Source organism: Neolamprologus multifasciatus, chromosome 22, assembly GCF_963576455.1.
Source record: "Neolamprologus multifasciatus chromosome 22, fNeoMul1.2, whole genome shotgun sequence".
Lineage (NCBI taxonomy): Eukaryota > Metazoa > Chordata > Actinopteri > Cichliformes > Cichlidae > Neolamprologus > Neolamprologus multifasciatus.
Genome location: NC_140459.1, coordinates 7977739 through 7987885, shown reverse-complemented (window position 1 = coordinate 7987885; position 10147 = coordinate 7977739). Strand labels below are relative to the sequence as shown.

The window sequence follows — 10147 nt, the reverse complement described above, 5'->3', positions numbered from 1 at the left end:
TCTCTCTGCTGCTCCCTTTAGGGCTTGCCACAGCAGGTCGTCTGTCTCCATCCCACTCCGTCCTCAGTATCCTGTCACGCCAACCCTCTGCATGTCCTTCACTGCATCCATGAATCTTCTCTTTGGTCTTCCTGTCTTCCTCCTGCCTGGCAGCTCCATCTCCATCCCATTATCCCTCCCTGTGCTAAATTAAATAGTAAAATATCACCATGTGGGGTAAGTGGCTGGTCAAAACAAGTTATATCACACAAAAGGTCTCAGCTTTAGCAACATTTTGATCCAACGCTCATCTTCTAGCCACTAGCCAAAAAATCGGGAGCATCAAAGATGACTTGCACCGAAGCCTCCGGGTTTATTCACAGGAGAGATGGCACCATCTACTGAGCAGAGACGGCTGCTGCAGATACTGTGTACGTCCACCAGCTTTATCGCTCTGTCAGATTTCCATTCATTGCTTTATGTCCAATCACGTCCAACTAATCTGTCAGCGTAGCTGTGTGTGGGCAACACTGATTCACAGCCTTTACAGTTAAAAATAGTTTTCTTTTGCTTCATTTCTGATGATTATTGCAACATCGAGAGTAAGAGACTGTGGTCATTGTGTGGTCATTGTGTGGTCACTGTGGTGGGTTCGTGTTATTTAAATATGCAAACCAATACTTGTAATGCACTTACATAAGAGAAATATGCGAAATGAAGTGAAGTGGGAGTCGTTGTATTATACAAGCCAAGTCGCAGTGATCTTTAATGTTTCGGCTGCTGGCACAAAAAGCGTGTGGTATCAATTGTATGACAGAAGTGAGGCAAGACAACATGTGAGGCCTTTTAAATGAAGTTTTACATTTTTTGTAAATAGCAGGCCTGGAGTCATCCGGCGTCTCTGCCTGTTAGAGAGTATGAGTCAAGCCCTGAAGCAACATTAACAGACAGGGAGGAACAAAACCCTCATATTCATGATGTGTCAGTGGAAATGAAAACAGTTAAACTGTGACAGCAAATTCAGAAACAAACTAAGCCTGCTCAGTAAAAACATTTATCACACAAGGTGTGCACGAGAGTTAAACTTAGTACCTGAACTCAGAAACATTAGATTAGAAAACAGCTTTTCACGATTTTCCTTATGGAAGTAATGAACACGATGTATTGAGATAAACAATTTGACTATTATTATGCTGTTTGATGATTAAACTCAGTTGACCCACCATAGCAGGCTGGAGCCCAACAATGATAGGAATTAGGAACCCCAGAGTCTAGATGGTGGTAATGAAGATGAAGGGGGGATGATAGAACAGCAGTGAGATTTACAGTAGACAGAATAGCGGCTGATTGGCTCACAGACGGTGGGCAAGAAAAAGACTGGAGTAGAGTAATGATTGAGTTTGCAAGCGTGGGAAAAGGGAAGTGATGAAGAGAACAGACTAGCAGCTTGAACACCCAGGAAAGCAGGTGGATGACTGATTACATCTCTTCCTTATTGAACTTACGCATAAGCTTCATTTAGATTCATGCTTGTATATGTTTATGTTAAGAATACATATTCTTACCCAAGGTGGCATGCTGTGACGTTTACAGAAACGCAAGCAGGGACGACCTCAACCCCCTCCAAAAACAGAACATCTTATAGAGTTGAGAAATACTATTATTTATATAGATGTCATCTAAATATTTGTTATTAGGTGACAATGAAGAGTGATGGAGGAATTTTTAGAAGCACTCCTTCAATAAAAGTAGCAATGAAACCACCTTACTACACATAAATCTGCATTATGTGCAAATTGCACTTAAAGTATCAAGAGTATTCTGCAGAACATTGTTCCCCATCAGTGTTATATGGATTACTGCTGTAGGTGTTGAAGGTTGAGCTGAATTTAAATGCTTCATATGCTGTTTAATAATGCATTATATTCTATAAAATCATACGTTTGCCCGGGCTGCTTTGTGAAGACCACTTATCTTTAAAAACAGGTTTTAATGAGCTCAGAAAATTAGACCTACACCTTGTTTAATGACAAAAGAATTACTGATGAATTAAAAAGTTTGTCCCCTGTCTAACACTGACTGTCAATACGTACAGGAGGATTAAAATCTTAATTAAAAATGAAGGTGCTGTGTTGGCAAAACAGCTGTTTAAACTGTCTGTCAATCAAATGATTTCTCATAAATACTAACCTGAAAGTGCAGAGCCTACATCTCTGACTTTTCTACATCACACGTTGGTCAAGGTGGTTCATATGAGGAAACTTATCTGTGAAGTTGATAAGTTACAGTCATTTACTTCTGTTCCCACACGGCCACTGATGGAAACTGATCTCAGAGCAGTGAAACCAGAGCAGTAGTTTGTCTAGCACATTGGTCCCCCATCGGTTTCACATCAAACCTGCTGGGTGCTTAGCTTGACAGGGTCCAGCTGTTGTTTACAGGACACACACATGTCCATGAAATCAAAGGAAGCTAAAGATTCCAGTGGCCCCACATAAAGCAGAGTTAAGCCTGCTTCCAGAAACAATAGCCAACTGCTGCCACAAGATTCACTAATTTTAAGGATGGATGCAAAATGACAGAATGTTTTATAACAACACAGTTTGAAATGAAAGCAGAAAGACTGATTTGACCTTGGAAAACTTTCTTTAATATCTATTTCTAGATTTCACCAGACAGGCAGTGCTTTTTTTTTTTTTAAAAAATGTCAATAGTTCTAGTTTATCTGTTATATTTAGCCAGCAGTTTACTTTCTTTATCCATACTAAGAACTGTAAGTGTTAGCTTCAACATTAGTTAATGATTTTGGATTTTTCAGCCAGCTATGTAGCTACTTTTCTGCAAGCTGTCAGGTCTGTTTAGCTAACAGTATTATCTGTTAGCTAAACAGGTTATCTGTTTAACCTGATTTTAGCTAATGATTACAGCAACGGTTTAATCTATAATTGTATCCAGTTGTTACAACTGCTCACCCCAATAACTGTATAGCATAATATTTTAGCTATTAACATCTATACATCTATTAACATCTGTATATATATATATATATATATATATATATATATGTATGTATGTGTGTATATATATATATATATATATATTTTATTTTATTTTATTTTATTTTATTTTTTTTGAGTTAACACATTCCTCAGTAGAAATACATGCACTGGGGGCGAGTGGAGACCCCTCCAAGATCGCAGTCGGTGGGGATACACGCTCCAACAGACTGGCCCAGTCCATGTCACCTCTATGTATATTTGATCTATGGAAAGCCACGTTAGGCTTTCCAGCACCCAGTGTATTCAGGTCTATGTAGTTTTGAATGTTTGGTTCTAGCTCACACAGCTTTGACAGGTGAAACTTATTCACTGTATTGAAGACTCACAGGTGAAGTTGAAAATACCATCTTTTGTATTTTTGTGCAGGCACGACTTTCTGGTGTAATACACTGTCCTGGCGTTGCAGATCTAGGGGTTCCAGTTAAGACGTGGTCAGCCTTCTAAAGAAAGTGGGAATCTCACCGAAATATTCAGTTACTTTGCTGTGTTTCTTGCCAGGACAAAGGCTCAAACCATCATCTTCTCCTGGTATCGAATACCAAGGGTCCTTCTGAAGTAAGCTTTAACAAGTAGGCTTGAATTGAGTAATTCAGAATCATGAAGTATGGATTGGCCTTGCAAAATCTGTAAATTTGCAACCTCCACTAAGGAAGAGCTGATGAAACATTATAGGTTACGCCATATCCCCAGTGTACAGCCTCTGCCATGTCCTTACCTAGATTGTTTTTGTTCATTTAAGTCATGGGGTAGCCTAAAATCACACATATCAAGGAAACACTCAACTCACTCAACAGTGAGAACCTCTGAAATACTCAGTTTCTGTTGCCAGTTCTGTAATGTGGGCACATTTTCCACTGAAAAAGAGTATTTTGAACACCTTCGTCAACATTTGAAAAAGCAAGAAACTGTGTCCTGTGTTTTCAAAAATTGTAGTTTCAGAACTAACATTTATGGAACATTTGCGTCACATAAACATCGCAAGCACACCCCCCACTCTTTAGATGAGTTTAAAGAAGACGTTTTAAAGAGGTTTGAAAAGCCTTTACAAACAGATCAGTGCAGCGATGTAGTTAATCAGGAGGGTGAACAATCTGACATTGAGGAGTTTAGAGATGATGATGTGAATGTACTGCCAAAGTTGATTGAAAGAAGCTTGGCTCATTTGATGTTGAAATTAGAGAGTTCATTTCATGTTCCCAACCAATGCATTGATGAGCTTGTAGAGTCGTTGCATTTTATTTGTCATTCAGCTTCCACTCCCATCATGAAAGACATTTTACAGTCCTGCTTGAAGAGACACAACTGTGAAGTTGATGAAGCCATTGTGTCTGAAATGGTGAACAACATATGTGTTGCTAACCCTGTTAGCGCTGCCCTTTGTGATGGTGGTCCTCTCTCTTCTGCCTTCAAAAGAAGAAAGTATTTTAATGAACACTTTTCTGTCGTGGAGCCGATTGAGTATATTCTTACTGGAGAGAGTAGCTTCCAGTATGTTCCCATTCTAAAGTCTTTACTTCAGGTTCTTAGCAGGAAAGATATACTAGACCTGATCTTGAGTGAAGCAGAGGCGCAGAGAACTGTGTACAACTCATTTCATGACGGCACCTTTTACAAAACCAACGAGTTGTTCTCAAAAAATGACCTTACAATTGCGCTAAATCTCTATGTGGATGACTTTGAGATTTGCAATCCTCTCGGTACATCCAGGAAAAAACACAAAATCACATCTGTATATTGGGTGTTAGCTGATGTCCCTTCATTGCTCAGATCTGAGCTAAACTCAATCTTCTTTGCACTGACGGCAAAACTTAAATATTTTCATGTTTTGTCTGGATATCCACCTGATGTGTTGCATGATCTCTTTGAAGGTGTAGTGCCCCTAGAAATAGCACTGTGCCTAAGACTATTCATTCACAACAAATACTTCACTGTTGAAGAGCTGAACAAATGCATCAAAGAGTTCCCCTATAAATGGTCGGAGAAAACCAATGCACCACAGCTTGTTCCTGTGAACTTTGCCCAACGGAAAAGTGTGGGGGGCAATGCCCACGAGAACTGGGCTTTGCTTCGTCTCTTGCCACTCATGGTTGGATCAAAAATCCCTGAGGCTGACCCAGCATGGGAATTGCTTCTTGTGCTTCGAGACATTGTTGAGCTTGTCGTGAATCAAGTGCACACAGAGGAGACCATTTGCTTCCTGGACAGTAAGATATCTGAGCATAAACACAGGTTTCTCATGGTTTTTCCAGAGCAACGCCTCATTCCAAAACACCATTTCCTAGAACATTATCCAGAACTTATCAGGGCTTATGGTCCTCTGGTGTCACTGTGGACAATGCGGTTTGAGGCAAAGCACAGCTTTTTCAAGCGTGTTGTCAGACATACTCGTAGTTTTAGAAATATTCTGCTGTCACTGGCCATGAAGCATCAGTTGTTGCTTGCTTATAACCAACATGATTCCAGAGCTGTCAGACCATTACTACAGGCTACAACACTGTCTACAATGGATGTTAGTGTGCTGCGAGAGGATATCCAAGAAGCACTGCAGGCTAAGTTTCCTGGTGAGACATGTGTCCAGATAGCCAAAAGTGTGTGTTACAGAGGCACCAAGTACACTAGTGGAATGATCCTGGCTTATGGTTCCACTGGTGGTCTACCAGATTTTGGGGAGTTGATCCAGATTGTGGTTTTGAAAGGCAATGTGGGATTCATAGTGAAAGGTGTAACTGCTTGGTCAATTGAACATCTGAGGAGCTATGTGCTTGAGAAAACTGGTCCAGTGAAAGTCATAGAGGCAGCTGAGTTATCAGACACGGTCCCCTTGATTTCTTACATTTGTGGCGGAACAACCATTATGACTCTTAAGTGCAGCATTTATGTTCCATAAATGATTTCCATACTTTGTGTGGAGATTTTCAGCTGAAAAAAGACAAACCCAAATCTCAGTCTTTCTACTATTTTCAGAGATGGCATATAGTTAATTGGCTCCTAGTTTCCATACATGGAGATCAAACTTTATTATATTATGCACTATTTAGCTGTTACTAAGAATTACAGAAACATGTCAAAAATTTGGTCTACAGGTTACCTAATGTCACAACCGTCTCAACTTCGAGTGATCCTTGCAGATCATGATGTCCGTAAAGTTACCATCTGGAATCCCAGAAACGGTGGATGACCTTTATTCAGCCATCCGTGATACCTTTTCCATTACAAGAGACTTCTGTCTTCACTGTAAAGATGCTGATTTTGGTGATGAGTTTTTTACCCTTGTTTCGACAACTGACCTTAAGGACAAGGACACAATCAAGATTGTGTTTCTCCAGGACCAGGAGCCTACAATAACCTTGACCTTAAGTGATGTGACCAACGTGACTGATAATCCATCTGAGGAGGACTCTGTTGACACCTCATCTGTGTCAACTAATGACACCCTGATTCTTTCCGCATCTGAAGATAGTCCAGGGCACCGTTACCAGCACTGGCCTGTTCAGTTTCAGATTCCCAGCTTTTCTGACCTCACAGAGATCCAAATTCGGTCAGCCAACGAGCACTTCCAAAAAGATGGGACTCTTCTCCCTACAAAAGATTTAATTCCACTGCTTCCTGACATCCTTAGAAAACTAGCAGAAGCTATTTATAAGTATACTGCTTATCCATCCAGTCTGCAGATCAGTGAGGTTGCAGAGGTCCTGACTCTAAAGCATCCCTGCCTGAAAGAGCCAGGGTCCTTCAATGGATGCTATGGGTGGGCGCAACGTCTAAAGTACAAGATGAACAATTTCAGAAGCAAGCTTAGAGGTCTCGGCTGCCCTGAAGTTGAAGTAAACTCACTTAAGAGGAAAATAACATGTGACCAATACCCGGCAAAGAATGTCAAAAAACCAAAGAAGGCTGAGGTGAACTACCTACCCCCTCATGCTCAAGGTGAAACTAGTGAAAGTTTGGAAAAAGAGAGAATCGAGCTACTGAGTGAAGTGATGAAAAGGGACAACTCCAGAGTGGTAGCTCAGAAAATGGACAAGATGTTCAGCCTTCGTCGGGAGGAAATAGTGAAAGAGGCCCCTGCCATCAGTGACTTCATGAAGCGCTGGCCTGCTCTTTTTAGCGAGGTACAGGTGAGATAAAATGTTTATTAAACCAGTGTTTTTGTGTTGTGGATTGATGAAATTACAAATTAAAGTCAGATAAATAAAAAATTTAGAAATGCATATATTTACACCTAATACATTTAAATGTTTACAAATGCACATTTGGATTTTCATTTATGAATTATTTATACTTATGTCTCTTGTTGTATTTTATTCTGGCGTTCCCTGCAGATATGTGAAGAATTTAAGAGGATAACAACAGTCAGCCTTGAATCAACCTTTCTGGCCAGGCTTGACCAATGCACCCCAAAACTGATGGCCTTGACCCTGTCAAAAGGAGGAGCTGCAGGTCTGAGGATGAGGCAGATTAAGGACATGCTTCTGCAGGTATAATGAATAACTTTATGAATAGAATTTATTTATGAATCTTTATTTGCCTTACGTTTTTCATGTCAAATGTTGATATGGCTGCTTTGAACAAGGTCCATTGTATACTAACACTATTTTTTTCCAAAATTGTTCATATTTTGGTTACACTTGCATCTAGGGCAGGGCAAAAGAAGAAAATATGTCGTCTGTACAATATACACTGTTTATTATTTTTAAATAAAGCTCTATGATTTACATAAAGTGTTTCACACGCGCAAGCACGTTAACAATACATAACATGGAGGAAGACTGTATCTGTGCCAGTTACATTGTAATTGAATGAATGGATATTTATTGTTATTATACAAGTTCAGAGCACAAGTACAACAAAATGTATCTTTATTTTAGTGTTTTTACTTATGAAGAAGGAATGTCCAGGTGACAAGCGCAGCGTTTGTCAGATCTCCGCAGAGTGAGACAGCCATGCCCCCCACTGTGTGCGGAGTAAGCAGGTCCCAAACAATAAGAAACTCAGGAGAATAGCCAGATCACCTTTTCCACCTTATTCCAAATGATCTTTTTTATTATTTAATTTAAAAAAAATGCTTTATCATTATGGATATCATTTTCAGTATATGAAGTAAGCTACTTACATCTGATTTTTTTTAACACATCTATTTTTTTCTATCAATCAGGACAACACAGTTGAAAAGCACAGAGAAATTGCTATTCACTGCCTCATAGTCTATCTTGGAGAGAAGGAGGAGGATCTTTTCAAACAATACAGCGTAAGTACTTGAGTTGGTTTTTAATTTTTTGTTTAGTTTTGAATGCATGTCTCTGTAGGGTCTTTGTGTTTTGTTCATTGGATTTTCTGTTCAGGGTTGAGTATTTAAGTCATTCAGTGCCATAGACGTCTTTAGACCTCAAAATGAATCCGAACGCTCAGTGCCATAGACGCCTCTTGAGCTCTTTATTGAATTGAGAAGGTGGTGGAGTTGATTACATGGATAAAATCCCACCAGCGTGACAGTCGGCTCTACTGAGAACGAGTATTGTGGCGCGATTTTTGATCCAGCTCGTCATTTCGAGCTTGAGGTGTCTGCAGCCTGACGTCATGGTTTTTCTAGCGATTCCAGTGAACATGAACCGGATTTATCTGACCAGTATCTCCTGTTAGAAACTTCTGAAGGCAGCAGGGACCAGAATAATGAACGATTTGCTGCATAAAACACACAGAAATTGTTGATAGACGAACCGATGACCGGGTGGGGGGTGAACAGACTAAGTCGCGCACTGACTTGTGCACATGCGGGAGTAACACACACACACAGACTCTCTGAATCATAAATCAGTCGCTTTTTTCTTATATATTTTTCAAATGTTGAAATTGTCTATAAACAACTATTTTTATACACAAAATAATCTGCCAAAAGTACATTTCTACAGGTGATTTTTTTACTTTCATAGTAGTAAAACATAGTTGAGATGTTGCATGAATCATTGAAACACGAAATATTTACATCAAAGTCACTGAAAAACCTATTTACACAAAGCGCTTTTGATCCAGAAACAGGTGTTTTGTCATGAAAGTTTCTCTTTTCTACTGCAGATTTCTAAATAACAGAGGTAGAAACATTTTTTTTTGCTGCTGAAAGAAGAGAGACTCATTTTTGTCATGGTGGTTTCAGAATTCACATAGTCATAGAACAAAATATTCTGTGAGCCTTCAAAATCAGTGAAAAAGCTAAATATCTCTGGCACTGAGGGGGGTATGAAATCTGAGAGTGGCTGGCACTGAATGAGTTAAGGGACATTCCAACCCTAAGTGAAGATATGTCTATTGCCATGTATAAGTGAGAAAAAAGCATTTCAGAATTACAATCCGAAGATGTTTATTGCCATTGTCATTGAACATAATTTGCTGAATAGAAACCTGTTTCCGTGATAAGGTGCAACATAAACACACAGGATAAAAAATTTTGTAGCCAGCGCAGTCATTTTCCTGATCTGGCAGCAGCTTTAGCAGAGCATAAACAATGGAAGTGAATGGCAGGTACTAGCATTTTGTGTGCAAAAGTGATTAAAATCACTCAATAATGATGCCAAGTATTCCTGGGGAGCTCAACAATCATGCTGACTGCAAATGAAAAGTATGAATTGACATGAAGGATTTTCAGGAGCCGATTTAGACTTGGGACTACATTACAACAAAGCACTGCTGTAAGCCTCCACATGGTTATAACACAGCAGTTGAAGCCACTGCCGACCAGTGTCTATAAACCAACATGCTATTTGTGCAATATTTCTTCAACAAATCAAAGACCCATCCATTGTTACTGCAGCTTACTATGCTTGTATAGTAGTGGCTGTGTGTGTTTGTTTATGGAAGCTGGAGGCTTTTTCAACTGTTGCGTTATATCCATGCACCATGCAGTGGATGTTTACAGCGGTGTTTGTTGTAACTGCAATGTAGTCTCAAGTCTAAATCAGCTTCTGCAAATCTTCCGTGTTACTTTTGCACTTTTCATTTGCCGTGAATATGATTACTGAGCTCCCAAGAAATATTTGTTTTCATTACTGAGTCATTTTAATCACTTTTGCACACAACATGCTAGCACCTGCTATTCACTTCCATTGTTTATGCTC

General features: G+C 39.6%; 1 protein-coding gene across 1 annotated transcript in view; it reads left to right on the top strand.

The window, feature by feature from the left end:
- LOC146492840 (uncharacterized) overlaps positions 1 to 10147 on the top strand; it is a 51715-nt gene that overhangs the window by 19476 nt on the left and 22092 nt on the right. Inside the window, exons 2-6 of the mRNA XM_085149298.1 lie at positions 22 to 410; positions 3405 to 3593; positions 6122 to 7156; positions 7361 to 7516; positions 8194 to 8286. Of these exons, the coding sequence (XP_085005424.1) occupies positions 6170 to 7156; positions 7361 to 7516; positions 8194 to 8286 (1236 nt within the window). The 5' untranslated portion in view covers positions 22 to 410; positions 3405 to 3593; positions 6122 to 6169. The remainder of the gene's footprint in view (positions 1 to 21; positions 411 to 3404; positions 3594 to 6121; positions 7157 to 7360; positions 7517 to 8193; positions 8287 to 10147) is intronic.